At 39.1% G+C, this 27,676-nt stretch overlaps 2 protein-coding genes and 1 long non-coding RNA gene across 19 annotated transcripts in view; 1 reads left to right on the top strand and 2 right to left on the bottom strand.

The window, feature by feature from the left end:
- The window catches only part of LOC138061829 (uncharacterized), a 38,251-nt gene extending 36,058 nt beyond the window's left edge, over positions 1 to 2,193 (top strand). For both annotated transcript variants that reach the window (XR_011135781.1, XR_011135779.1), the window contains exon 3: positions 1,581 to 2,193. This is a non-coding gene — a long non-coding RNA (uncharacterized lncRNA). The remainder of the gene's footprint in view (positions 1 to 1,580) is intronic.
- Positions 131 to 5,740, bottom strand: TMEM52 (transmembrane protein 52). 2 transcript variants are annotated; one of them, XM_068915983.1, is made up of 5 exons: positions 5,467 to 5,740; positions 4,937 to 4,980; positions 4,275 to 4,319; positions 2,191 to 2,354; positions 131 to 1,481 (listed from the first exon to the last, which is right to left on the bottom strand). In XM_068915983.1, exons 1-5 carry the CDS (start codon positions 5,518 to 5,520, stop codon positions 1,132 to 1,134), a joined length of 657 nt encoding a protein of 218 aa, XP_068772084.1. In that variant the 5' UTR covers positions 5,521 to 5,740; the 3' UTR covers positions 131 to 1,131. The 2 variants fall into 2 exon arrangements, with proteins under 2 accessions (XP_068772084.1, XP_068772085.1); XM_068915984.1 differs by having other exon boundaries at positions 5,514 to 5,687.
- Positions 5,741 to 5,942: 202 nt separating this feature from the next.
- Positions 5,943 to 27,676, bottom strand: part of CFAP74 (cilia and flagella associated protein 74) — a 102,001-nt gene continuing 80,267 nt past the window's right edge. For 14 of the 15 annotated variants that reach the window (XM_068915961.1, XM_068915962.1, XM_068915958.1 and 11 more), the window contains 15 exons: positions 26,653 to 26,786; positions 25,725 to 26,001; positions 25,150 to 25,254; positions 24,541 to 24,695; positions 23,401 to 23,535; positions 22,891 to 23,000; positions 22,430 to 22,485; positions 21,577 to 21,696; positions 21,156 to 21,308; positions 20,135 to 20,264; positions 19,439 to 19,593; positions 18,233 to 18,371; positions 17,287 to 17,414; positions 16,458 to 16,592; positions 14,651 to 15,227 (listed from right to left, as the gene is read on the bottom strand). In XM_068915961.1, the coding sequence (XP_068772062.1) occupies positions 15,114 to 15,227; positions 16,458 to 16,592; positions 17,287 to 17,414; positions 18,233 to 18,371; positions 19,439 to 19,593; positions 20,135 to 20,264; positions 21,156 to 21,308; positions 21,577 to 21,696; positions 22,430 to 22,485; positions 22,891 to 23,000; positions 23,401 to 23,535; positions 24,541 to 24,695; positions 25,150 to 25,254; positions 25,725 to 26,001; positions 26,653 to 26,786 (2,046 nt within the window). In that variant the 3' untranslated portion in view covers positions 14,651 to 15,113. Of the gene's footprint in view, positions 8,329 to 14,650; positions 15,228 to 16,457; positions 16,593 to 17,286; positions 17,415 to 18,232; positions 18,372 to 19,438; positions 19,594 to 20,134; positions 20,265 to 21,155; positions 21,309 to 21,576; positions 21,697 to 22,429; positions 22,486 to 22,890; positions 23,001 to 23,400; positions 23,536 to 24,540; positions 24,696 to 25,149; positions 25,255 to 25,724; positions 26,002 to 26,652; positions 26,787 to 27,676 lie in introns of those variants that run through there. The other variant, XM_068915952.1, reaches the window with a different exon arrangement.

The following is a 27,676-nucleotide window of genomic DNA, read 5'->3' as shown; positions in this document are numbered from 1 at the left end:
TCCTTCCAATCTCAACCATTCTGTGATTTGTATTATTCTATGTTACTATATTTTCCAAGAAAAGAAACATAAAGGGTATTCTTCTTGTTATTGAAAGATTTAATAACAGAGTCTGAGAAATACCAAGAGGTTTGTTTTGAATTTTTCTTTTAATTAAAAAGCAGCAGCAACAACAAATTAGAAATCTGATTATAGATAAAATTGCAGTGCCAGATTTTTATTTTCTGGAACTTATGCTCTTGGCTTTCCAAAACATTTGACATTTTTCAGCTCATGCTGATTTTCAAACCCATCGGGATCAATCAAAGAGCATGAATATTAGAAACATGTTAATACTCAACCACGTGTAGACCTGTCTGTGAGACTATTTTGTTCTGTAACAGGCAAAAAAGTTTAGGAAAAAGATCCCACCCACAAGCCAGCTCATCTTCAAAAGAGAAATTCTAAAGATTAAAACAACATAGAAACAATTCTCTCAGGTTTCATGACCAACAAAAATAATATCTCTTATCTGTCTCATTCCTTGTCTCTAGTTGTGCAACATAACATAATGCCTTCCCCTCCATAAACACTTCCATGACCTTGTCTGCAATTTTCCTTCCATTTAAGGGACATTTGCCGTTACATAGCAACGAGTTCAGTGCTCCAGCAATTTGCTGGACAATTAACCTTCCCAAAACAAGAGACAAACTATAGAGACTCTTCACTTTGACATGCTAGGATTCCACTTTCAACTCAAGTTTGGGAAGTTCCTGTTCTGGAACAACAATCTGCCCTTTGTAACATTCTGGCTCTTGGGTTCCTAAGATGGCAGCATTCCCCTGACCTTTTGTATTGCTATGTGCTGGGCACAAGGAATTTTTTTTTTTTTTCCTCTCTCTCTCTCTCCAAACCTCAGGAAACAAGCGAGCATCCATGTCTTACTTTTACAAGCATTCTTAAACTGCTGCCATTTTATTTCATTTCATATCCTTGAAGAAACTTGTACCAAGAGATTACAGCAGTCACAGGCAACATTTCTAATTGACGGATCATTACAAGGGCACAAGAGGAAACATCTTTCCATGGTAACATGCCTATAAAAAACAAACTCTGTGTCTTCTATAGCTCTTAGAGTCCTTTTCTTGCTTTTTATTCTCCACCTGAAATGAGCTGGAGCTGAGGCTGAGACTGTTCTTGTGCTGCATCTTGTGAATTTTCAGAATTTGGCTGTGTGGCAAGATCTCTGTTAACTGTATAAAGTGAACACTGGATAGGATTCAGCCCACTGCCTGGTAGCACATGTCCAGCGACGTCATTCAGTTTCTGGCTTACCAGTGCTGTCTTAATATATTGTTTACCTATTTGGATAGCTTCATCATAGGAAGGTGGCAACTCCATTGCAAAGAGACTGTAAGCTGGAGGGGACATAATGTTCCTATCCATATCCACATAGGACAAAGGAATAGGGGCACATGGAGGGCACTGCAAAGAGCTGTACGCTGTGAAGAGAAGGGGAGGGGGGGAAGAGAGAGAAAATAACATAAAAACAACTTAACAGAACCCTCTTATATAAAGGTCTAATCCTATTTTTCTCTAAGACCCACAGGTATGGACCCATCTTTGTGGTGTCAGAACATATGTGCTGTATATTAAGAGCTACCAGTATGGAATTACCCATGATGGAACCTCACATTCTCCAAAGGAGAATGGTCAGAAGAGAAAACATTTCTGCAAAGACCCATCCAGCTATTACTGTGAAACAGTTGCCATAATAGTTTATGTTGTAACAGTGACAGTTTCAGTTGGGTTCCTGCATGCCTAGCTGTGAACAGTTCCTCATGTTAGAGATACTTTGGCTGGAACAGCTCGACAGTGAGATGAGTTGAAGAGTTAAAGCAAAGCAAACAAAGAAAAAAAAAGACAATGGTGATAAACTTGGAGAAGACTTGTATGAGGTTAATCTACCACGGACTTTATTTTAACCTCTATAGCATTAAATCGTACTTGTCTTCTGCCCTTACTTAAAAGGTTGTCCTGCTGAAATCTCTTATCTCTTTCCTGCTGAAATTTCCCATGCCCTCCCTATATCACTGGAGGTTGTTATGAGACTATCTCAAAAAGCCACAGTTGTTGCAATGAGTAGATAAAGTATCTTAGTGGCTTAATTGCCAAGTACTGCTGAATAGTTGACTCCCTGAGGACACTTACAGGTCACTGTGCTATGGGCAGTGCTGTCATTGTCAATAACAGTCAAATCACAGGGGTGCCTAGGGAAGGTCTGAACTGGAGGACTCTTCTTCCGGCAGCAGAATTTCACACAGCTTGCTGTGATCCCACAGAGCAGGAGCATGAATACAGTCAGCAGGATTAACCTTAAAGAAATGGGGAGAACACATCATTTCATTGCTTATGTTTTAGTTCTTCTAGAGCTGAATATAATTTCACTCTAAATCACTGCAAGACAGTCTGAACCTCTTCAGGCTCACTTCTTTATGGGTGCTGGATCCAAAATTGGAAAGCTGGATTGCAAACAACTTAATCACAAGTTAAGTGCCACTGATGAGCATTACGACCCTTTCTGGCTCACAGATACAGTAATATTAAAGACCTTGGGCCAGATTTTCAGTTTGTATGCAGTGAAAATGGCTCCACTATCATCATACATATTTAAGTACATACTCTTGTAGGCATGTACTTAAAGGGAAATACAAGTACAAGCTTTCATAAGTCTAGGACCTATATTTATAAAACACTGCAGAAACTGTATTGCAGTCTGTCTTGAAAATGGAATTCAATCTCTAGCTATTGTCCAACTTCATAGCACACACTGGGTGAGTGCTTTTACAATGATGGAGGTACCTGGAAGACCCACTCTGCAGTAAAAGGAAAGCTCTGAACTGAAATCAAGTCAGCCTTTACTTTCTGTACCAAACATACTTTTTGCAGAAGCAGTGCAGTCAGCATTTTCTGGTGCTAAGAATGAGTACTCACTGAGAGTTTTGGATTCGAATATGCTCCTGAATTTCTCATTGGGATTATATCCCACCCTAAATATGCATAGAAGTGGCCTCACTATCATTATATTTTGCCCATAAAATTCATGATTCCAAAATAAACATTCTTTAATAACTTTTTAACAAGAGACTATTTCTGTTAGTATTAGAGTCAGACACACACAAAGACTATAGTCACCCTAAAGTTTGTATTTGAAAGCCTCAAACTTCCATAGATTCCATAGCATAAGCTCTGGGTTCTTGCAGGAATCCCATGTCGCAGCTATTTCCTTTATGCAGCTGACTTCAATTGCATTTCCTTTAAGTTACTGTTTGGAAAAACCCTTTCAGGCAGTTTAAAACCATGTGTGATAAGAAGGCTCTGCCCTGCTGGAACTTGGCCATGAAACATTCCTCTATTGTGAGGAGTATTAGCTCATCACTAGCCAATCAGCATTTCCTGCCACTCCCAGAGCGGTGTGTTAAGTGTATTCAGCGAAATAATCGTGCCAGCATATGCTGCTCCCCTCTGATGAAGGCAGGGATAACCTAGGTAAAGGGGTAAGTCTCAGTAGTAAACACTAGCTTATTAGCTTCAATGGTTTCAAGTCAGCCAAACTGCAGATTGCCACACTCAAGCCTTCTTAAAATATTGTATGTAACTGTATGTATTTTTAAACAGTTCTGTGCATCAGCATGTCCTGGAAAAAAAACAAACATCAACCTAAATTAGTCCACAGACCACGTGATAACCAATTTGATCTACAAACTATCCAAACTAACCAATTTGATCTACATACTATCAAAGTTAATTATTTGACAAAATATAAGCTATAAAACAATGTTAAGATACATGCCCTTTTTGTCATTAAGCCAACCACTAAACAAGTTTGTAATCAGCTTGAGTAGTCAACACCATAAACTAACAATCTCCTGTCCCTTAACAGAAAGGGAGAGCACTGAGGACTATGTATGCATTAGGCAATGCAATGCCAAGCTCTAACAAGTCCATTCTGTGCAGCCGCTACTGTGTTCAAAGTTGTCTATTTAAAAGGAACAAACAGGCCCTACAGTTAAATACTGATGTACTCAGAATGGAAAGATGACCTGTCTCTAGGTGAACGCTCTCTTCTGCCTTACGACTTATCTTCTGTGGTCTCATTTAACACACTCCACGGGCAGCTTTCACAAAGCTGATGAGCAACCCTTTCCCACATCCTGTGGGAGGGAAGTGTTTTCATTACCTTTCCGTCATTACTGTTCATAACATCTTTCAAATTACTTTGTTAGTAAACTTACCAGACATACCACAGGCTTGTCCAATTAGACATGTTCTGAGGGCATCTGTGAAGGAAAGCAGATAATTCACTAATTTAAATATCTATGCTCAGTTAATTTATGACAGGAAATAAATTTCATGTCATTTATGAGGTGAAAAAAAGGAAAGCAATCAGTAAGAAAATGGAGCAAAGCCCCTCTAGATTTAGTTTCAAAGGGCTATTCTTCATAGTTGTAAGATCATTACAGCTGAGAACATGCGAATTCCCCTGTAAAAAACTGAGTTCTGAGTAAATGAATGGTTTTACAAAGTGGTACTTCACTGTCCTTTATGAGGGAGAACTACCCATGCTGGATTTTCAAAAGCCCTATGAAATAATTTGAAGTTAACAGAGCGCCCTAGGCCTGTCTGAAAATGCCAGCCTAAGACAACTTCCTGCCTCTCTTATTTACTTTTGAATTACTTCCTGCCTCTCTTATTTACTTTTGAATTACTTTTTCCATGGCTCCAGTACAACTAGAGTTGTCCTATTCAGATCTTCTTATAGAACCAAAAAAAAAAGAACAGCTTCCAATACATTCAGAAGAGTAGCTGCCAAAACAGTATTATAATTAGTGAATTGCATGCAATGGATTTGACACAACAGAGCAATCCTGAGATTTGGAAAATTGTGATTACTCACCGATCATAGGTCTCACAATTATTCTCAGAAGAACAGAGCGATGCCTAGTAAAGGAAAAAAAGAATCGGATAAGCAGAGGGCCAGAAGTAAAGCACTTTGATGCATCTGCTTAGCCAAGTCCAGCGTGAGTTTTCAATGACTGCTACGCGTGGCAGCCACAGCCTCCGACGGTGCTGCATGAAGTTACAGATCGCCCCGCTGGAGACGGGGTGAACCCAAATGGAGTTTCTTCCGTGGCCTGTAACAAAACACCCGAGCCTCTAAGGGGGGAACACGCATATCTTCATGAGAATCAAAATCCGCACTCTGCGCCTGGAGCTAACTCCAGAAGAGGCAGACGGATAAAAAAAATCGTAATTCATCACTCCGGGTGCCTTGACTGAGCAGAACGATGCCGTCGCCCAGCGGCGAGGCCGGAGAGAGACGCGAGGAAAGGCGCGTACGGCGCGCGCTCCCGCCTGGGAGAAGCTGCCCACGGCGGCGAGCGCAAGGCAGGACCCGCCGCAAGGCGCCCCTCCGCGCCCGCGCACCTGCAGCGCCGCCAGCAGCGCCGAGAGCGCCCCGCGCCGCCGCGCACCGGCCATGCCCCGCCGGGCTCCTGCGCTCAAACCGCCCGGCGGCTCGTCCCGCCGCCCGCGGGAGCGGAGCCCAGCGCGCTGCCAGCTCTCTCCTCGCCGAGAGACGCCCAGCGGACCGCATAGGGGACCGCGCGGCCCCCCAGCTCCGCGGGGCACTGTTTATCCCGCCCGCCCCAGTGGCCGCCCCGAAGGGGCGGTCCAGCCGCAGCCATGCCGCGGGGGCTGTGCTCGGCCGGCGGGCGGGGTGTTGGGGCGAGTGGCTCGCACAGCTGCTGGGAGGCGGGGCAGAGCAGGGCAGAGCTCCCCTGCGAGGCGAAGTGGCGTCGGCGCCGGCACCGCTCTCGGAGCGGGGGGCCCGGCAGCGCCCCGGCCGTGTCAGCCTTCCCCCCGCACCGCCGCCCCCCTTCCCCGCCGCGCCCGGGACCTGGCGCCGCGCAGGCTCCCCGCTAGCGCCCGGTGCCCCTCGCGCGGCGAGCGGAGCTCTGCAAAAAGAGACTCTCCGACCTCCAGCCCCCTCCTGCTAGCTCTGAGGTCGCCTCGGTGCCGCGGCAGCTCCCTGCAAAGCGCAGTTGTTTTCCGGTGAAGCCTGAGGGCAGACTATCCTATGTCCTTCATTCCGTGCAGAAGCAGAGGCCCTCCAGCTCCAGGAGTCACAAAGGAAGCCTTGAAGTTAGGAAGGTGATACAAAGGGAGCTGGAATGCAGGAAATTCAACTTTCAGAGGTTTCCCCGAAGCAGTTTTGGACTGCTACTCATTGCTTCCTTAAGAGAAGGTATTGTCAGGCATGTCAGTAACTGAACACACACCTTGTGCCTATGTGGCATCAGAGAGATTTTGCAGGAGTCATGGAAAAGGAATGAGTAATTAGATATGGAAAAAAAAAACCATCGAGAAGAAACAAAGGTCTGCAAAAGCAGATCATTTTAAAAATTAGCCTATTTAAGACACATGGAACAACTGCATTTCAGGACATGAGTAAAAAGGTATTGACTGCTCCCTGAAAAGGGACCTTCTCCAAAAATAATTTAACCATGTCCAACATTTCAAATTTAGAAATTGACTTGTATGTCATTATTGTCTTAAAATTGTGAACCTAAACCCTTAGCATAGATAACATTTGGTGGTGGAAATTTCACATAGATGTTATTGTGATTAGAGTGATCATTAACAGTGATTTTGCCCATCTGTAAATAACAGCTTTTCTGCAGTTCTCTTCAGAGTGAAGTCTAGCGATTTTACTAGGATTGTATGTAGCCAAAGAGTTAAAAATCTCCCCAAGTCCCTTTGTTACTGCAAGTTACAGAAGTCTTAGTATCAGCAAAGGAGAATAAATAACGCACCAAAGGTCAACCATATCCACCACATGAATGAGCAAGGATTATTTCTGCTTCAATGTAGATGGTGACTTAAAGGTCAGGCACCTCTGAAACACTCTTAATAGAGCAGGGCTCAGTTACATAGCAACAAGATAGTATTAGTCAACATGAGAGATGATCAGAGTTGGGGTGATCATAACATATGGCTAGGTAAGTAACAACAAAAAAAAAAGAACTGGAGCTGAAAAGCAGGGGAACTAATTAGTGGATTGGAAAAGATTTTAACTGGAGAGTAAAGGGAAGATTGATCTGACAAGCAGCCTTTTGACATCTCTTGAGGTCCCCGACTTTCTCAAAGAGAAGGGCCTGTGTGTGTGTATGCGCACACATGCAAGTCTCCAGTAATTAGAATGGGACATCATACAAGGATTCTTTCTGATATTTTAATGCAACAGGAAGAGACCACATTTGGACTTGGGTTGCCAGAAGTTTATTCTATGACAATCATGAATAAGCTCCAGAATGATGAGGGCAACCATGGACAAAATAGCTTGGAAGCAGCTGGTTCAATTCTCCAGATGAAAACACTTAGTAGGGTTAGTCTCTAAGGCTCAAGAACTGTGCTTTAGGGCTTAGTGATGGCACGTGTCACTGACTAAAGTATATTCCTACAGAACAACCCAGGATCATGGGACCATTGCTCATTTAAGAAAAACTGCATTCATAAGTATGAAACAACCTCTAAAGTCACTGGGTAAGCAGAACATGTATTAATGAAATGTCTATGACACTAGCACTTATTTCTCACTTCCTTTCTGCTGCGGAAGAGAAAAAGCTAGATGAAACTGTTAAGGATTATAAAGAACATACATAGATATGAATCAGTTTTAAACTAGAGCTAGACTTGAAGCAAGAAGTACATGTTTGCATTTAGATCCAAACTTCTCTGAAAGCACAAGAGATTTTGGATCTGCTTATCCAAAAGCTACCACAGTTGCAAAACTTAACCCGCAAGCATAGTCTTCAGAAATGCAGTAATGGAGGAAGAAAACTTCATCTCATCGGAAAGTTAGATACATCTTGAAGATTACATTTTCTGTATTATCCTTGCAATATGGGCTCCATTCCTATTAGTCTTAGAACACTGAAACAGAAACATCAAAATTTCTGTTTAGCATCTCCTGGCAATTTCAATATGGAATGTACTATGATTGTTGCTAACCTGCTTTGGAAGGTTTGTTTTTGTTATTGAACAGTTTTTTGTTGGTTTTTAAGAGATAACATGCATGAAGACTAGAGCTGCTGTGCTGACCTTCTGGTAGTTGTGAACTCAACATTAAACCATACAAGCAGAATATAATAGCTCTCTCAGTTGTCTTCACCTAATATTCTCAAGGAGTTGCATACAGGCTCACTGTTTTTACTGCAGCTTGGTGTATCTAAATTATCAGACAAAATAGTTTCCAGTAGTCAGTCATCTCAGCCAATTTTCTGTTTCCTGTATTGGAGAAAGAGATGAAGAATCTACTTTAAAACATATCCATTGTACATGAGAATTGTTTAGGTAGGAGCATGCAAATAGAATTCCTAAATTTTCATTCACCTGACAGTTTACATCTTTGATCAGCTTGTTGCAATATTGCATTATGAAGATTCTAAAGAGGCATGGTATCTATTAAAAATATAGCAAAAGTAACTATTCTAATCTAAATAAAATGCATTTTTAGTTATTTCAGTTTTAGAAGTCAGATCTATTGTTGACTCCCTGGCTTGCTTGCTCAATAGCCAGGCCCATAAGCACAAGGAGTTAGGCAAGTAAGAAGTCCCAATGATGAAACAGCATACAAGTGTAGGGTACAAGGGTTAAGGCCCTGACTTTTCCACTTCAGTCAACTTAGTCAGAGAGAGCTCTGTCAGATTCTTGTAAGGGAAAACTAGTTACTCTACTCTTCTACAAATTAGCGAGCTTCATTTAAATGCTAAATCAGGCAGCAAATATATCAGAGGATTGGTTCTTTCATTCCAAAAAGGATCCCACTGTTTTCTGGTGAAATGTGATAATTCTCAGTTGAATGACAGTAGAACACCCGAGGCCTACATTTTGCAAAAAAAGAATAATTGTGCCTTTGCTTTTAAATTTTACTTATGTTCCAGATGAAGACGCATACTCTGCACAGCAGTATTATGCTTTATAATGGATCTGTTTTCCCACATCGGACAATTTGGTTTTTTTCCCTTTATGTCTTGCCTCTCTCATTTGCTTGAGTGTTGCTTCACACAAGAGTCGGGCACATGGACCTACACAGGCCAAAAGAATGAAAATAATCCGCTGAGGCAGGAAATAAACAATCCCGGAAGGATCAGCCATTATGTCCCCAGAAAGTCAAATCTAATTATTAGTTTCCTGGCCCGAGATAAGACATCAGTCTTTTCTTCCATGAAATGGAAATCTGGAAGTTTGTTATTCTATAAGCGCCTTAAAGAACATCAGATCCCTTACATCAGCTGGTGTATTGCAAGCATAGTTTTTCTTATTTTCATTGCTCCAGAAATAACAGCCTATTCTTAGTTGCATGGTTCAACACTCACCCTGGAGAGAATGAATACACATTTTAGGCTTAAGCATGGAAGTCTGACCAGAACTTTATGCTCATTTCAAGTAAGTGAAATTACTCATATGTGGCTGCAAGATCAAGTCTTAAGAATGCAGTTAAAACTTGGTTACATCCTTTGTTTACCTTTAAGTGATTTAGTATAGACAATGAGCTAGACTGGTTGATAGCAGTTGCTCTTTATACTCAACTTAGCTTTCTGTTTCTCATGCACTAGCATAGCACTGTGTGCTGGACTTTCCAACTTCCTACAACTCAGCAGCTTCATCCAGAGCTCACCGAAGCTATTATGAGACTCGCAGATTCAGTGGGTTCAGAGTGGGCCTTAGATATTCAAATGTTGTTAAATAAGGGGATTTACATTATTTCATAACATTACTTTTCCATTTTTTTAAATTATTATTATTCCTCCATCTTTTTAATCGTAAAAAGAATCTTTGGCCTTGACTAGGTCTCACCTCCATAGAGACTTAAGGTATTAAAATTAATAGACTAACAGGCATCACACTGTGGTTTGCACTTGGTCAATTAGAGCTCACTCCAGCCCTGAAGCTAAGGTTCAAAAACTTGGAATAAGCAAGATGGAATGATTTGGGATACTCCATTTCTAGTTCTAATACCAGTTTAGAGATTCCATTGTTTTCTATTAGAAATATGAGTGCTGTCCTCTATTTCTCTCCATTACAGTGGTTTCATGGAAGGACATTTCTCTCCATTACAGTGGTTTCAGGAGGGACAAAGGAGATAAATGAGCATTTGTCAAGTTCTTCTCATGTCTTAGCAGACTGAAAGTATGTGTAAGTCTTTGGCAGCTGAGACAATGCATCAGAGGTTCTCATTCATGTTTGTACTAATCAAAAGAGAAAGACGAGTGTAAAGGCATTCAAGTTCAGTGTAAGGACAGTTTTTTAAACCGAGATATTAAATTTATATCTAGAGTAAATTCTCACTAAATGCATTAAGGTTAGTTTTTTGTACACAGCTCAGGTAGCAATCATATACAGGGTGAAATCCTAGCATATCAAGCCCTTGAGTCTGAAGGGCATTAATTCTTCCTTCGTTCACGATGTGGACTGTTTTAGAAAGTATTCTGAGAAGCTTCTTGTGAAAACTTCTGTTACTATCCAATAGGTATCAAATAGGTAGTTGAAGAGCAAACAATTCATTTCGGAAAGGCCCAAACATCATGAAAATTACATATTTAAACGAAACACTGAAAATATAAAGCTTTTCACAAGGTCATCTTTCCCTTTTAAGTCAGACAAACAGACTACTATGAACAGACTACTATCCTGTTAAGATCAGGAATATACTAGCTGTATGTTTAAATTGGCAGGACTCCTTAGAAAGGAATGAAGCATTTCCAATTTGCATGATTGCTGCATGCCTTCCAAGAACAAAGTACGCAGGCTTCCATCAAAGTCCTGCTCAGTATCAGTTTGCTCAGTTGTGACACCTCCCTCTTAAGTTATGCTTGGGAGCAAATCTGTTTAGCTTGCCAGTGCCTTCTTTTTTCTTCTTTACAATCATTGACATCTAGGCCACATCACAGACTGTTTGTTTTGATACTGAATTGGAGATCTGCAGGTCTTCTCTGGGAGAATCCAGAGTTATGGCTCATAAGCCAAGCCAAGCCAAGCCAAGATGAACTCACTGATCATAATATTTTTAAAGACCATTACTGTAGAAAAATCCTGTATGCTCATTTTGAAAACATTCCCAGAAATAAGTAACAGATGTTATGCATATTTTGGGACCGTTTGTGTTTCCAGAAGATAACTAAAACATGCAACAAGCAGTGGCTAAGAACTCTAATTAGGGTTCTTTGTGCCAAGGAGTACACAACAAAAATTGATAGTTTTGCTTAAGAGAGCTGAGCCTAGTACAGGAACGATGGAAGAGGAGGTTAAAAACAACCTGCATTGTCTGTGACCAGTGCCTAACACAGCACTGCCAGAATCAGAAAGAGGGAGAATCCTTATTTGACTCTAGCCATTATTTCCTATATTGCATTCATAACCTTTTGTTTTCATTCTAAACATTAAGAGCTAAAGACCAGCTAACTACTCCCTTTCTCGCTCCAACTTTAAATTTGTGCTCTGAGTTATCCTTTCAGCTCCTGCCAGTGACTGGCACATGAGTCATTGCATAAAACCAGAATTGCTGTTATTCTAAAGACTCCCTTGAAACCCTTTTTCATTCTGCTTCACATGCTACAAAGTCTTTGTTTAAAGGAAGTGGATTTAAACTGCATCCAACAACCTGAACAAGCATGACATGATATTAAGTCATCAATTTTTCTCACAGTAGTAAGAAAAGTAAGCAGTAAGTGTTTATTGATATGTGCAGTAGAGCTCTTGTTCTGTGTCTCTTTCCTTTCTTATGAAACTCTTCACTCATAGCTAGCTTAATAGACTTATGGCTTGCAGCATCATTCCTTCAGAATTGGCCAAAACTGGCCAACGCTATTTACACAAGCTAAATCTCCCAGAAACAGATAAATGAAAATAGGTAGATCCCTTTTTGGGAACTGGCAACTCAACATACAGTTTTCTTTTGCCCCTGATTTGTTGCTAGAGATTTAACTGCTTATCACAACAAGTTGCTAACTTATTTGCATTTCTTCTTCCTTTTAAGAAAGAAATATGCAAAATAAAATAAGTAGTAACTGGCTAGCTGTCTTTGCACTGAATGTATCTAATAATGTGCTGTGTACCTAACGGACCTTAGTGCATGACAGTCTCTTTCAAGCTGACTGGCATTACTTGCCTCAGAGTTCTCCTGTATTCAACCCGAGATACCCAGAGAAACTCAGTGCAAGGAAAAACATTTTATAACAATGCCTCATTCCATAGACTTCCTCTCCACGAGTTTTTTCTAGGGCTTTTTATTCTTGAGATTGTACATCTAATGACTGCATATACACACTTCCAATAGCCTTCTTTCTGAAAGTTCCTTCTTGTTGAAATCCCTGATGTCTTCATTGCCCCATGGTTCTTTATTCATATTTTTTTTCCTCTGGGAAAAAAAAATATATAGATTCAGGTAACTGGCTTGAGTTTTGTAACTTAACTGCCCGGCTTGAGTCTTCCCCCCATTACTCTTTTGCACTTTGATTATAAATAGAACATCGGAATGTTTGCTGTGAACTATTATCTCAGTCTATTATGTTAATTTTGTACTTATTGTTTCACTGTTTATCTTACATGTTTATGCTTTAGTATGCGTAGCACTAAAGTAAAATAAATTTTATTACTACTAAAATTGTTGTTGCACTGAAGAGACTAGAGAGAAATTAGTATTTCTTGCAAAATGCTTTCAAAATTTTAACACATCCAAACTTCATTTGAATCTAGAAAGATAACTCCGAAATTTAAGACTAATGTTCTTGGAACTTCGTTTTGAAAATATAGTATGTCTCATGAAGCAATTCACTTCTGCTTCAATATGATATACAAATTTTATACATTTTAATTAAAAAAAATCAAGATTAAAAAAAATTAATGAAATGTATGCTCGTATGAAATTCTTTGGTTTTGTCAAATATCATTTTCCAGGGTAAAATTTATTCCTGTGAGTGGGTGTGTGGGTGTGTGTGTATATTTGTGTGAGATCAACTTAAAAAAATCTTACCTGGATTTCTGGCTCATGTTTCACTTTTAGCTTTTAACTCGTTAAACTATGAGTTCAATGTTGTTTTCCACAATTTAATATTGAGTACTTACTTTTTGTTTTGTCATTCTCTTGAATTACTGTTGCTTGGATTTCCCAGTCCTTGCAGATACACCTCCTTATGATTTACCAGCCCATTTCTTCTTCTCATCATTACAAGTGACCTCAAACAACTATTTTAACATAGTGACAGTTTTCACATACACTCTAAGTTGTTTGCTCTTTTAATCCACTGGATGCTTTTTCACCTGCAGTTGAAGTTCACTGTACCTGGCTTCTGCAAAGTAGATTGCTAAAATGGGTGTGTTGTTTTCTGGTAGAAAATGTTATGTTTATTTTCAGCAGAGTATATGGTTACAAGAGTCTGCAGACTCCACAATAGTACTTTATTTCCATTACTTTTCATTTCCAAGGGTGAAATCCAAACAATTCTTACATAATGGTGGCTCCCAAATTAACTGCCTTGAAAGAAACCTTTTTGCCTAACATGCTGTGCCCTTCCTTGCTTTCTGAAAACTCCTCTGTCATTAGGTAACTATCATTTCACAGTAATATTTGCAACTTTCATTTCATGAGAGATTAAATATCACTCCTTTTCTGGGCTGCAAAGACTACAGAGAACAAGTGCACAACTTTGTTGTCCTTAACCTCAACCTAACTGCCTCAGCTGTGCCAAAGGAAACACTCAGCACCTCTTTGTCCTTATGAAGGCAGAGCTGTCTTTGGCTAGCACTGCCAACCCACTTCTAGCTCCTGCTTCCTCCCATGGTGAGGGACTATTGCTTTAGCATCAGTCATGCTTTTGGCTGAAAAAGTTAAGCAACTTCTCAGCCATTTGATCCATTATTAAATGGGAACAGATCTGAATGAATCCAACACACCCTGTCTTTGAAAAACAGAGCTTTTTCATCAGTGTTATACAGGCTACCTCTATATAAGTGGAAAAGCAGTTGAAATACTTCTTGTGACCATTGCTTTACTTCTTTCCTGCACTGTGATTAACTTGATACATTTACCTTAGTGATGTTTTACAACGGTCTCACTGTTTTTATTTTCTTACTGCATAATGTAAATGAGCAATTTTAACATCTAGATGGCACCAAATGGCAATAAGCCTTTGGAATGGTGGTCAACAGATTTTGCCACAAACTTATTGCAATTTGTGAAAGAGTGTGACATAAGATTTATTGGATTATCTGTGCTTCTCAATTTCTGCTACCTTTCTTCCCTGTATTGTACTGGCTCTGTACTTCTCTTCCCTGAAATGGCTACTGCTCTCTGACAGAAGTTATACCTGTGGGGAACTCCAATCCCCCAGCAGCTAGAAAAAAAAAACAAAAAAAAACAAGTCAGAATTCAGAGGAAAGCAAATGTAGAAATACAGAGTTCCTGGACAGCCATGGTATATGGCAAGTGTCTAACAAAACTATGTGATTCAGTCATCAGCATAGTCACTATTTCCTTATTGATGCTATGTCATCAGGAGGAATTCAGAGGATATTGTAAAAACAATTTCCCATAGAATTTAGAGGGGACTTGAATGAAAAGGTTTATTCCAGTCTTAAAACATAACAGAAAAAAACAAGGAGTTTCCACATCTATTAAAATGCATCTCAAGTTGGAAAAAAAAAATAGTTTGAAACTCACACTTTTAGAGGTTAAAAAAAGATACACTTGCTGAAAGAATGCCTGCCTTTGGAAGATGCTGGGATTAATAGCGGATGTATCTGCTTGGCCCCCGTACTCCATGTTAATTCCTCCTTCTACCATGAGGTTAGTGTCACAGAGTCAGCTTGAAAATAAAACTAGTGGAGTCAGACTTCATACACAACTTTATGGAGAAAAGCAGAAGTATTACATTACCTTCCTTCCTGTCCCCCACCCCCTCCCATCACATACTTGCAACAATCTCACAACCTTCCATTTTCAAATTCAGATTCAATGGTCTGCCAATCATATAAGCCTCCATCATCTTCCTTTCCATTTAACTTCATTTTCCTTACTTAGTGGGAGTACATGCAGATGCAACTTTTGCCATGAAGAAGATTCGATAAGCTTCCTTAATGTCACCTTTTAATGTCAGTAAGGTTGTCACAATCAGAGGGCTATCAGCCTACAAAAAATACACATATGAAGCTCTCCTATTTCTTCTGTATATAGAACAGATTAGTAGATCCAGTTCTAAACAGTGTATTTTTCAGTCGCAGTTGTAAGGTGTACCAGTTACAGATAACCTCTCTTCCCACTTTAAGTCTTTGGTATCTTCCCACAATGCTCATACTGTTGTGATAAGTCGTACTGACTAAGCATTCTATCTCCAGAGTGGTACAGGCATTGTCACCAGGTTACAACCATAACAGCAACTGGGCACAGCACTGACCACAATATGTTGCAGCAGAGGTCAGGAAAGAAACAGAGCCTGTTAGCCATGAGTTAGTGCAAAATCTTGTGTAACAACCAGTTCTGGTTACCAAGAGGCACTGAGTCAATCTCATATGTCACCCCAGGGACTCTGGTGCCTTCTGCACATGACAGCAGAAGCCTTTTAATTTTGGAACAAGCCACTCACTTTGCCATCCCACGCACAGCTCAAGACAAAGTGTGGGAGACAGTTCTTTCAATCTCTGTGAATACCCATGAAGATGAATCAGGAGGGGCAATCCCAGCCCTGCACTCAGCTGGAACTCCTATCAAGACTCTGCAATAAAAAAATGGCAGAAGCAGCCGGGGTAACAGGGTTTATAGGGCAATTCATAAAGTGAAAAAAATCAAAGAGACTCCACTGAATCCCAGTGGAGAAAAATATACCAAAAATAAAAGGGATCCTACAGCCAAAAGAAATGTAAACACTAACAGAATGATCCATGTAAACTTAGTTCTGTGTCAGCAGGATTGCAGGTTTCCTTGCAAACTACTGCATAGGGGGCGTTAAATAGCTCATTTTTCATCAATACATAAAAGGCACTGCTTTGATTACAACAGCAGCAGCCATGTTTTGGTCTTTTGGCACTATATAATAAAATGACATGTGAGAGATTGAGCCCTGTAAGGTGCAAGTTACTGTGCTCATTCTTCTCATTACACAGAAGACTAGAAGTCCAAGGTGAGGTAGCAAGCCTCCAACTTAGACACATGCTGCCCATCTTTTATTCCTATACTAGTGTTTACCAGCCTATATTCCCTTTGGTAACTACATGTGTTGTCACCCTAATGTGTTAAAGCAGCCCGCACCACTGACGTCTTGAAGATTGGCTTTTGTGTTGCTACTACAAGTCATGAAAATACCACTGTCACACATTCACTTCCAGTTTAAAAGCAACATGCCCTGGCAACTGTAACTTACATGAAAGTCAGCAGGTGGCACCCAAGAAACACTGATGCATTTTATTTGACCACGTTCAACTGTTCCCTTTGCCGATTCAATGGTGAATCCCTTCTGCTGCAGAAGCGGCAGGTTATCAAAACTGAACTCCACATTCTACAAGAGACACAAACACAACATACCCTCACTACACACCAACTCCTTCATACAAGAATGACTGTTTAAAGGCTGCATTGCCCAGATGCTATATAACTTGGCCAAGTTGCAGCTTCAAAGGGCAGAAGCCAACATCTATCTTGTTCACTGCATACAGTTGACATTAAATACTACATAAAATGAGAGAATATAGAGAATTTTTTTTAAAAATAATGTGCTCTTCACATGAAATTTAATTCTCTGGAAATGCAATCTGTTTCATCATTGAACAAAATGCCATTATTACAAGTCAAATTTAGGTAAAAAGTTGTGGGGTTCTGTGTGTGGTTTTTTTTTTTTTTTAAAAACAGACTGCAAATATCAACTAAAGGATTAGTTTACAATGATCAGAGCCATAATTCAGTTCTGTGTTCAGACATCTATATTTAAGAATTAGGGGAAGACTTAATTTGTTGCTTACTTTTAATATGATAATGCTAATTCCTCTTGTTAACATGTGGAAAATATTTTTTCCTCTTTCCCAAGACTGATGCTTTTGTAGTGTAAAGCTTAACAGAAAAGCTCAAAGGTGTTTTTTTTTTTTTAATTTTAAAGTTCCTAATGCTCAATTTTTGACTGGAGGAACTAGACGCCATTTGTACTGTCTCAGTGTTCCTAATATCTGTGTCTGACATAAAACCGCACTTGTCTTCACCTTCTTGGATGCAAACTGAGCTGTCCGTATAGCTCCAACTTTCAGTTCTGTCATTGCTGGCACTATAGAACTCTCTTCCTCAATGTACTCCAAGACCAGGAGGATGGACTTTACCGGTTCTTGCAGCTCTAAACAGATATGAATCAAGTAAACTTTAGAACACTCAGAAATGAAGGATTATCAGTCTGGAATGGCACAAGTTACATCAAGATGGTTCAACGCAAAGGTGATGTTGTGGCAAATCCATTAGCTGGCATAGATAAAGATATCCTTCTTTAGTTTAACTTACAAGGTTAATGAAGAATTAAGCAAAGGAGGTTTTTCATGATTTGCAATTGCAAACTGTTAATTGTTTTTAGGTTTCATGCTTATTTTCTAGCCTTGTGGCACATACATTCTATGAGTGCTGTATTCCTATTGTGTATTATGTGTGCTTGTACTCCTTTATACCTTAGTAACTAGATGTTGTTTATATACAGTCTCTGAACATAGATCCTGTCCACAGAAATTAAATAATGAGGATAAATTCTAAGTCCTGAAAGTGTGTCCATTTCTGAATTCATAACAATATAATCAGGAGAGTCCTGAATACGTTAATATATGTGAGATAATTTTATAGATTTTTAATGCAAGTCAGAAGTAGCAGAAAGCAAATAAAGTATAATTCTTTGCAGTATTATTGGATTACAGTAGCTTTTTGCAAGGTAAGTTGCAAAGACAGATGATCTTCATTAAGATAGGACTGTATTAAAATTTGGAGAAACTCTTTCCTTAAGGGAAAGTTTTCTGCTTCATGTTGTGAATACAGGTTACACTATAATATGTACTCATTCTGACTCTAGAAAAGTTATCTTTAATTTACTTTTTCTTAAAGTAAAGGATGAGGAATAAGCGTATGTCTTATCATTCATTATTTTTCAGTAAAATGCAAGTGGCAGCACGTTACCTCCTTTTGCTGCTTGCTGCGATGACACAGGTAATGTTACAGCCAAAGACTCTATGGGCACATCAAGTGGAATTCCCCCTTCCACAAACATTGGATGATATCTTGCTGCACCCTTTAAGTGGATCACATGGGCTACTTCCTATATAGGACAAGAATGCTGCAAATGTAGGTTACAGCTCAACTACTGATATAATTGGAATCCTGACACAATGGCAGCAGTTGCACAAAAACAATTGCATAATCTGCCTATACTAATGCCAAGAGACACTACACTGTAACGTAAGAATCCTGCTTCTTCCCCTTGCCTTATGTAGTCATGCACTTTCACTTTAAACAATTTCATTCTCAGGACACATGCCTTAGGAGGGTACTGACAAACTTGACACTAGAGCCACTAAAACGCAAAACTTATCAGTTGCCAAACTTAGCTGAAGTTTGTGAATGAGGATCAGCCTCCATGCATCTTCAGCTTATTCTGATTTTCATTCTTACCTGCAATTCCAAAAATAGTTTGGAGATACAAACTTGAAAGGAGAGGAAAAAAATTTAAAAAACCACAACAAAACAAACTTATTTGCTCACTACCAGTTTCTACTGTGTTTGCAGTACCTGCTGATGGTCATTAGCTAGCACTCTTCATTAACTTTTGCTCAACCTCTTTGGGAACATGGTGGTAAGCCACCCGTGATGCTACCAGCCAGTACATCCTGATTTTGGCTCTGTCTAAGCTGAATTGCCACTCTACAGATGGAAACCTCTTCCCTCATGCAGAGGGACAGCAGAACAGCTTTCTGGTATTCAGTGCACCTGACAGTTTGCACTGTGCAGGTATAGCTCTCCTCTCACACTGCCACTAAATGCTACTTGTAGGAACCCCACATGGAGCTGTGCTCAGTGTGGCAAAAGCATAGCTCCCATCCCCTCTCAGTTACACAGTGGTGACAGCAGGGTAGAAGATGGGACTGAATCCCAAGTTATTATTATTATGAATATATTCATAAATAACTGAATATTTAAAACCTGAAGAAAGCCAGTGGCCCAAACCTGCCATCTCCTACCTGTATCAATGAATCTAACAAAGGCAATACATTTGCCTACAAATCTTGTCCACTAGATGTAATTATTTGAAATTCCTACTAAGATCCACCAACATAGAGTTGTGTATCAGACTTGGATTTCACAGTCTAGATATGTGGATCGTCTCACCTTGCCAAAGAGCACAACCTTGAGACGGTCAGAATAGTATAGACTTTCATGGTCAGGGCTGAAAGTGACAATAAAATCCTGGCTCTTCCCAGCAAGAATTTCTCCTTCTATTGGAAAGATGCTGAACACACTTAAACCATTATAGTTCTGTGTTCCTGGAGAACAGAAGCAATGATAAGAATAAGAAAAGAGGAAAGCTTTGTTTTATTTCATATATATGTTAAACCCATTTTATTTTTGTTGGAATGGCAAATAAATAAAAACTTATACATGGCTTTGCAGCAGAACAGGGTATTAGAAATACCAGACAAACCCATCTATCAGTTCAATGCATTCATCTCGTTTGGTGATGCTTTTTCAGTTCCTCCTTTTCTGTATTCTGCAGTCTACTTTCACAAAGATGCACATTCCCAAATGTACTCTTTAACATGCAAATACTATGTGGGTTATTTAGATTCAAATACTAGTAACTCCTTACTTGAGGATATTTGCTCAGGCTGCGTAAACTTACAGCTACCCCTTGTTGATAGAATTAGTACAACTCCTACTGGGGAAACAAAATTATGCCCTTAATTACAGCCATGTGATGACCCAGGTTTTGGTAATTGGATAGATCTAATAGCAGCAACACTTTGTCCTGTTATGTACTTTGAGTCTTAGCAAAAAAAAAAAAAAAAAACACACACGGAAATTTACCAACAAAGTCTGTTCTTTGCAAAGAGGATGTCATGAAGGAGGGAAGTCTCTGCTGATCTTTTTCCTTTGTTGAAGAAAGTGAATCCAGTTGTATAGAGTATCTCAGGTTCAGTGCGGAAGTGTTCTGTATCTGATGACAGAATTTACAGAAGAGCATTTTCATTAGGAAAAATGGTTCTCAAGCCTGTAGGATCCATAATTTGTAAACTGGCTGAATTTACTTTTCTGCATTACTGCACTATTTTGTGCCTAGAAGCTATAAAAAGCGTGTAGGTTATTGCCATCCATGTGTCATGCCCATCCCTGCTCCCTCCCCCAACAATAGGGACCAGCCTCCTCAAGTCTTGCAGCAAGCAATGCATTTTCATCATTGACATGCTTGGACAAAATTAAATACCTGAGAAGAAAAAAATTATGCCTAGATCCTGGCCTGTTTCCGAGACTGTGAGAATTTGCAGTATAGGAATGAATGAGTGAATCAGTTAAACTTAAACAATCAGTAAACCCAGATTGTACCATGACAGACCCTCACGTGCTCTTTGTAGGACCAGTTTGCATTTCACTCATTTCACTCTTGCCCTTTGTAGAGGCACAGAAAGCAGCTTCAATTGGGATAGCAGTAACAGAGAGAAGACAGAGGACAAATATTTCTGACATTAGTGCTGGTGAAGCCATTTCTGGCTTTGCATCCCTCTACATGCTGGCTAGAGCTAAGGAAAAGATCACATAGGTGCATTTCTTTTTCTTTTATAGATGGTACTGCATCTCTACTGTACACGCAGAATCCTGCGGGCAATGCAGAAACAGCTAAAGAGATCCTCCCCACACAGCTTTGTTACCTTTAGCCTTAAACTGTCTCAGCCTCAAATCACTCTGCCAGATGCACTTTTAAAGTTGCATTCTTTTGCTACTCAGTCGTACATCCCACCAGAGTGGAAATTACATAATTCTTCTTCATATGTCCAAAAATGGCTGGTAGGCTTTTCAGTTCAGCATAGAGTTCATAGAGATCAGCAGTTACCTTGAATGTGGAAGTTGCTTTCTCTTTGGCTATGACATATCCCATATTGAGTACTTCTTCCACAGAGCAGGCAATTGATGGCATCACCCCGCGACCAGTGATGCTTAGAGTTAGATTGGTTTTTACAGTCCAGATGTCCAATGTTTCAAAAAACTGCAAAGAACACCTCCATTAGTCGGCCCATTTGCTGGAGGAACATGCAGACTAGAATGGACCATTACTACAGAACTTCTGGATTCAGTACATGGACAAAGAGCCAAATGTTCAGAGGGGCTATGTACAGGTAGCAAAGTTTTGCTTATTATTAGGCAGACACATCTGAGTCAGCTTATATATGTATATACACACACACACACACTACACAGCCCCTTATCTCCGTCTCCCTTCTTTTTCCCCCCTTACCGTTGTAACTCTTACTCACCCATTTATTCTCATTTGGGCAAAAAGAGATGATAAGAGTTTTATCTTCCCCTGGATGAAGTGTTCCAACTGGTCTGACCAACAGGAAGGGACCATTGGGATTCAAAATTGAGAATCCGAGCTAAAATAGTGCAACTTAAGGAAAAAAGTTTATAAACAATAATTGGGGGAAAAGATATAAGAACAGATTTTATGTATTGTTCAGATCAAAGATGAGTGTTACCCAACCACCCACAAGAAGCTTTTCCAGAGATGAGTAATTTTTCTGTTCTCTGAGTTAACTTTAGATTTTTTTTGCACACAATTCAAGTAGCCAAAAGATTATTTTCCAATTACTAACATCTCCATGGAACTCCATTTCCAGCTTTTGCCTGGAATGGGTCATTAACACCTTAAGATCTGAGATAATGGCATTTTCCCATACTATCCCACACTTAAACCAGGCAAGATGAAAGCCAATGTAATAGCCTATTCTGATGAGGTATTCAGAAATTCAAAGTAGTACTGTGCAAAAATCGACTTGTTGGTTCCTTTCCACATGTATGTCATACTGTATTGAAGCCAGCTTTGTTTTCAGTAGCTTTTACTGTTTAGAAAGTGCTAAGTGCTTATCAAGTTTAGTTCTATGCACAGTATTTCCAGTCAAAAGAGTGTGATAAAACTAGCTTCCAGTGGGTCACCTAGACTTGTCCAATATAGTCTTCACGTCACCTCCTGTCTTACTGTGGAAGATATGTATTAAGTCTGAAATATGCTATCTCCTCCTTGCTCTTGTGGCAAACAGGTCCTATTTTTGGTACAGCATCAAATTAATTGAACAGCAGATCAACCTACATGTTCCAAAAAAAGGATACTTCCAGCTGCTCTGGGGAGATATTTTGTATTGTAATTTGCTTAATTCTTCTGTGGCCTAACAGGAATGAAAACAACATTTCAAAAACTGTTGATGCTCATTCATGTATTGCCGTTCCTCCTTTTTACTTCTGTTTCTACCTGTGCTAAATGTTTATTGCATTTATATGGCTAATGCATAGTCATAGCTCTCCAAAATGTTTTCAAATTTGGACAGTCACTAGTAGAGCTCCCAATTCCATGTTTCAGGATCAAGCAGACTTTTATATGCCTCAGCTGGCCAGGTAGGCTCCTAATTTTCCATCTGAGTGCCTATTACAGGGCTAATCTCCGTATCGACTTTTGAGGGAGAGGAAAAAAAAACAGCACAATATAAAAGCAAATAAAATAAAAAATTATGCTCAGAAGAAATTAGAGACAGATAGAAAAAAAAAATCCCAAAACTTGAATTCAAATTTCATACCTATTGCAACATCACCAAAATTGACCGTGTTTTTTCCATTATCTGAAGTGACCACAACAGACGGTGCTACAGCTGGACAGTGCAGCTCCAGATACAAGGTATTATAAGGGCTGGGGAGATAGTAAAGAGGTATTTGCTCTCTTATAAACTAGCATCAAAAATCTGTTCCTATTTTGTTCATGTGGCAGGGTATCATTACATTGGCATAACAGAACAAATAAATACTTTTTGGTGGCTGCTTCTCCTCCTGTGTATGCTGAAGCAGAAAGATGAACTATATCTGGCTATTAAACTTTTCATACAGTTACTCTCTAAGATGCTTTGATATTAATGTGTAAGATTTTTATCTAAGTAGTTTTATCTAATTATTTATATCTAACAAACAATTAAAATCCGAAAACAAATTTTCTTCCAAAATGAATAAATAACATGCCTACCACATTCCTCTGAAATTTCTGACCTATCATGAATTACAAATATCTTGTTTGAAGCTATTTGCTTGTGGAATACCTGCAGCTTAGATCTTCAGAGTTTCTCTTTCCATCAGTATCTCCACTTGCAACAAAGCAGGGTATGATGTATCTTTCAAACCTCCCTCTGAAATTCCTCATCAGGAAAATATGGGCTGCCATATAAGCTTCAGAACTAGAAAATCCAGGAGCAGGAATCATGATAGTAAGAGACAGAACAACAAAAAAAACACTAAATAGATATCTGCTGAGCAATTTGTATTTGTCTTCTTATTCATACTTTCAAAATGGAACTAAGCAGTAAAACTACGCAAGCACAACAATGGATTTGTTCCACTGAATATGTGATTTGTTTTTCTGGTCAAAAAGAATAAAAATTACAAATTCAGATACTTGATGGCATACTAAAGATGACAAAGTCCTCAGTATGATTCCTTTATGTTGAATACCTAAGTATTCCAGTATCTAGTACTTCCACATCATTTCAACAATATGTGCACACACATCACAAACCACATTTCTGTAACACAGTATGGCTAGCAATATTTTAAATTTGAAGTTTGCAAATATGAACTTCATTTTTATGACCTGTACTAAAAGTACTTTAAAATTATAATTAATGGTTGCAATGAACATAGAATTTTATTCAAAAATAACTAGCACCCAGTGCAGCAAAATGCCTGGTGTTTAAACATGTATTTACTTTCAAAAACTTCTTCCAAGTTCCTCAAATTTGGCAAAAACGTGGTTCTAAAAGTTGAATTATATGCCAAACCAGGGACCTTAAGTATCAGATTTCAGATCTAAGAATCCAAATTGCTAGATAACATGTGCCATTAATAATTCTCAGTGAGCTATACATATTGTAAAATGACTATTTAAAAGGTTTATTTTACAGTATTGTTACATTTCTAACTAATATGATAGACTTTCATATTTTCTGATACATTCTTTGAAGTCCTCAATTGCCCTGAAGCATATTAAAGGGGTTCTTTACCTTACTTGAGATGTTACCACTGGGTGGCTTAAAAGCAGTACTAACAGCATTTGCAATATGACTAAAGCTATTTCTTCAGCACTGTTTGATTTCTTGTCTACCTGTAGGGTTTAGTAGCTCTATTAAACCACTTATAAGAGGTATTTGTTGCCTATATAACAGATGATGCTTTTACTGACTTACTTAGGTTTTATCTCTTTGGATTTTGGTTGTTCAGAACTATATACAGAAGTCAGATTTTTACTGCCTCCGTCTCTTGCAAGCTGTCTGGAGGACTGCTGTCTGATAAAGGAAATGCTTAACTTCTTCATTTCTCTCTTCTCATCTTTCTTCTTTGTCTGTAAATACAGAGACATCTCTCAGAAATTATACACTGAGATTTCTAGCGCTGAGGAATTTGGATAACCAGTTCCTACTGGAAAGGCAATGTGATGATGCAGTGAGGAAAGCAACATAACAGCAGGATTAGGGTTTAAAAAAGTAGACGCAGTAGTTGTTACACTTTTAGTAAGATAAAATTAAAATAGAAGTGTTTTACTCCATCTTAAAAAAAAAAAAAGAGTACTCACAGCAGTTAGCTGCAATTCCCATTTTTTTAAAAAATGCTCTAGGAATGCTTTTGAAAGTCTTATGAAATTGTTCAGTCACTTTGTCCTGTATACACAGGTCATAGCTCATGAGTTTGCACTTCATTAATATGCAGATAATTTTAGGATAAAAAATACCGCTTGGAAAACCAAATAACTGAAATTGACAGACCAATAGCACGTGCTAGTTCTTAACATTTCTTACTTGTATTTCTGCCCTTGTCACAGCTGCTCTGCAAAGCCCAATTGCCTCTTCTCTGATTAGCTGATCTGACAATGTTGGTCTGAAGGACACTTGAATCAAGCTTTTCTGGAAGTGTGAAAGCACAGACAAGAATGATTCAGCCCCTCACACATGTGTTATACCTACAAAGCACATTAGGGGCATACATTTGACAGTAAACTTTGATAAATGCAATTTTGTTTTTCCAAGTGAATGAGATGAACCTAAGGATAAGGTCACTTACAGCTTCTTAGAAGCACACTGTGTTAAAGTGCCTTCACATTTACCACTGTTTTTGATATTTAAAGGTTCTCCAAATAAATCATAACAACACTAGGGAAAATATTCAGGGTGACAGTTCCCATAAAGCATTAGCCAGATTTGATGGTTAACCCCTTGATTCCAATTTACAGCATTATTTCAAACAATACAAAACATTCCAGCTTTGCTAATAATACAACATATGTTTTGCTCTTAACTTCCAGGCTACAGCATTTGTAGGGATGTAGATGACCAAAAGATTTATTAGAAAGTTTGACATTTGAAAGTGATTTTACCTTCCCAGGTAAAACAGTCCCAACAGAAGGCGTAATTGTCACAGGACAGTCTTCAGGCACATGGAATTCAAAGGACGTGGGTCCAACGTGGGCAATTTCCCCATTGCCAATTCTTGGGACAGCATGACTACAGTGGTTGACACTTACATGGGAATTTATCACATACAGTGTTGCTGTAGATACACCATTTAAAGCTGTTGCAGCAAACTGAACTAAGGAATGAGACAATTCAAGAGGTGGGTGGACTCCAACTGCTTTGCATGACAGCTTGAATTGTCTAAAAATAAACATATCATAAATTGTCTCAGCATAAAATAGGCTCTTAACCAACCCAGAAACTAGGGAACCGATCCGGTAGTCCCTATTCAAACAGAATTTCTCAAGCCTGCAATGGGAATTTTGCCTAAAGATGAACAATAATACTATCTATTTTTCATGCACAATTGGCTAAAGATTCCCTATTTGAATTCTTCCTCTGTGAACTTCTGGAAATGCATCCAATTAAATCAGAGTTTTTGCCATCATTATTTTAGTAGCACTAGCTTACTGAATGAACCATTTTTAGGGAAAAAAAATTTTTGATAATTCTGCCGAGAAAGCAAGCAGAACATTGCAGGTTAAGAAAACTTGAGGCAAACTAACAGCTGGGATATGTGACATGGATAAATTATCTTTTCCTGTCCCATTTGGAGTAAAACGCAAAACTTATCTCAGTAAAGACAGACATGGAAATGAAGAATGAAACTACCAGGAACTGAGCAACTAACTAGAGAATTTCTGCCTGCCTCACAGTTCTATCCTACAGATAACATCACCTTTTCAAGGTACATAGTTGATTTCATTACTGGACAGGCTTATCTTAACTGTGGAAATCCACTGTGATTTAGACTTCCACATTACCTATTACTCAACCAGTTTCATAACATACCTATTAATCTCTGACTTGCAGGTTAGTTTAAAGTCGTATTCTTTTGCCTTGTTGGCTTTAAAGATTATGTCCAATGTCAGGCTTTCCAGGGGAAGAAGAATTCCCAGTCCATCATTGGGCTGAACTTCAACAAACTTCAAAATAAAAAGTTAAGAAAAATATTATTAAACATATAAGTGTCAGGAAACAGAAACCTCTTGGTTAGAAGCTTTCATCTGAGTTAGTGATTAGTGTCTGGCTGATTTGCAGGATTCTTATTCCAGAATAACTTGAAAGGCAGAAGTTTAATAACTCAGACTTTTGTACAACCTTATCGCCTGACTTCATACCATCTATGGTAATCACCTTTTCTCAACGATGTTTGTTTACTCTTCATATAAAATTGAATGAAATATAATAAAGTTCTCAACTGTTCCCCTGAAACTTTGAAAAGCTAATGCTTGTGTGATGTGCAGATACCATGGTGATAAGTAGCAGCTTAGTACCTAGAAATGTACATTGCCTTGTGTTTATATGAGCTGATAGTGATTCAATAATGTCTTTCAATCACAGTTAAAGCTAATCATGAATCACCTCCTGTGCAATAAAACTCGGAAAGCTGAAGATTCCGATTTCGGTCAGCTAACTCCTTGGGTTTAGTCCTTAAAGGAGCAGAGAAAGGGAGAATGTCTAATTAAACATCAGGTTCCTGCTACCTCAGATTCCAGCATGCTAAATGGTTTCTTATGTGATCACCACAGTATTGCGTCAAGCTTGAACAGTTGATTTTTCAAGATAAACAAACTAAACAAAACCATAGCCCTCTAGAAATTGGTGTTCCCTGTGATTAATTTAGCCTACATGTGAACTAACAGTCAATCAGACAATGCCCAGTCACAGTTCAGGGAATGTTTCCCAAAAGGCAGTTCGGGCATGGCCCCTGCTTTGAGAGCAAATAGAGTTTAGGCATTTGGACAAAAACTACGCCATATCCATCAGTGTCCAGGCCAGAGCAGTGTCCCTCAGCCTGTTTTATTTAGTAGCA

The sequence above is a fragment of the Struthio camelus genome, chromosome 21, assembly GCF_040807025.1.
Source record: "Struthio camelus isolate bStrCam1 chromosome 21, bStrCam1.hap1, whole genome shotgun sequence".
Taxonomy (NCBI): domain Eukaryota; kingdom Metazoa; phylum Chordata; class Aves; order Struthioniformes; family Struthionidae; genus Struthio; species Struthio camelus.
The sequence above is the reverse complement of the archived record's forward strand: the minus strand, read 5'-3'. Positions and strand labels throughout refer to the sequence as shown.

Bases quoted from the DNA above. Each gene is read 5' to 3' on its own strand.
- TMEM52 (XM_068915983.1), bottom strand. From the start codon at position 5,520: ATGGCCGGTGCGCGGCGGCGCGGGGCGCTCTCGGCGCTGCTGGCGGCG. The intron at 2,355-4,274 runs GTAAGTTTACTA...CATTTCTTTAAG, and splicing joins ACAAGCCTGTGGTATGTCTG to GTTAATCCTGCTGACTGTAT. The intron at 1,482-2,190 runs GTAAGTGTCCTC...TTCTCTTCACAG, and splicing joins TGCCCATAGCACAGTGACCT to CGTACAGCTCTTTGCAGTGC.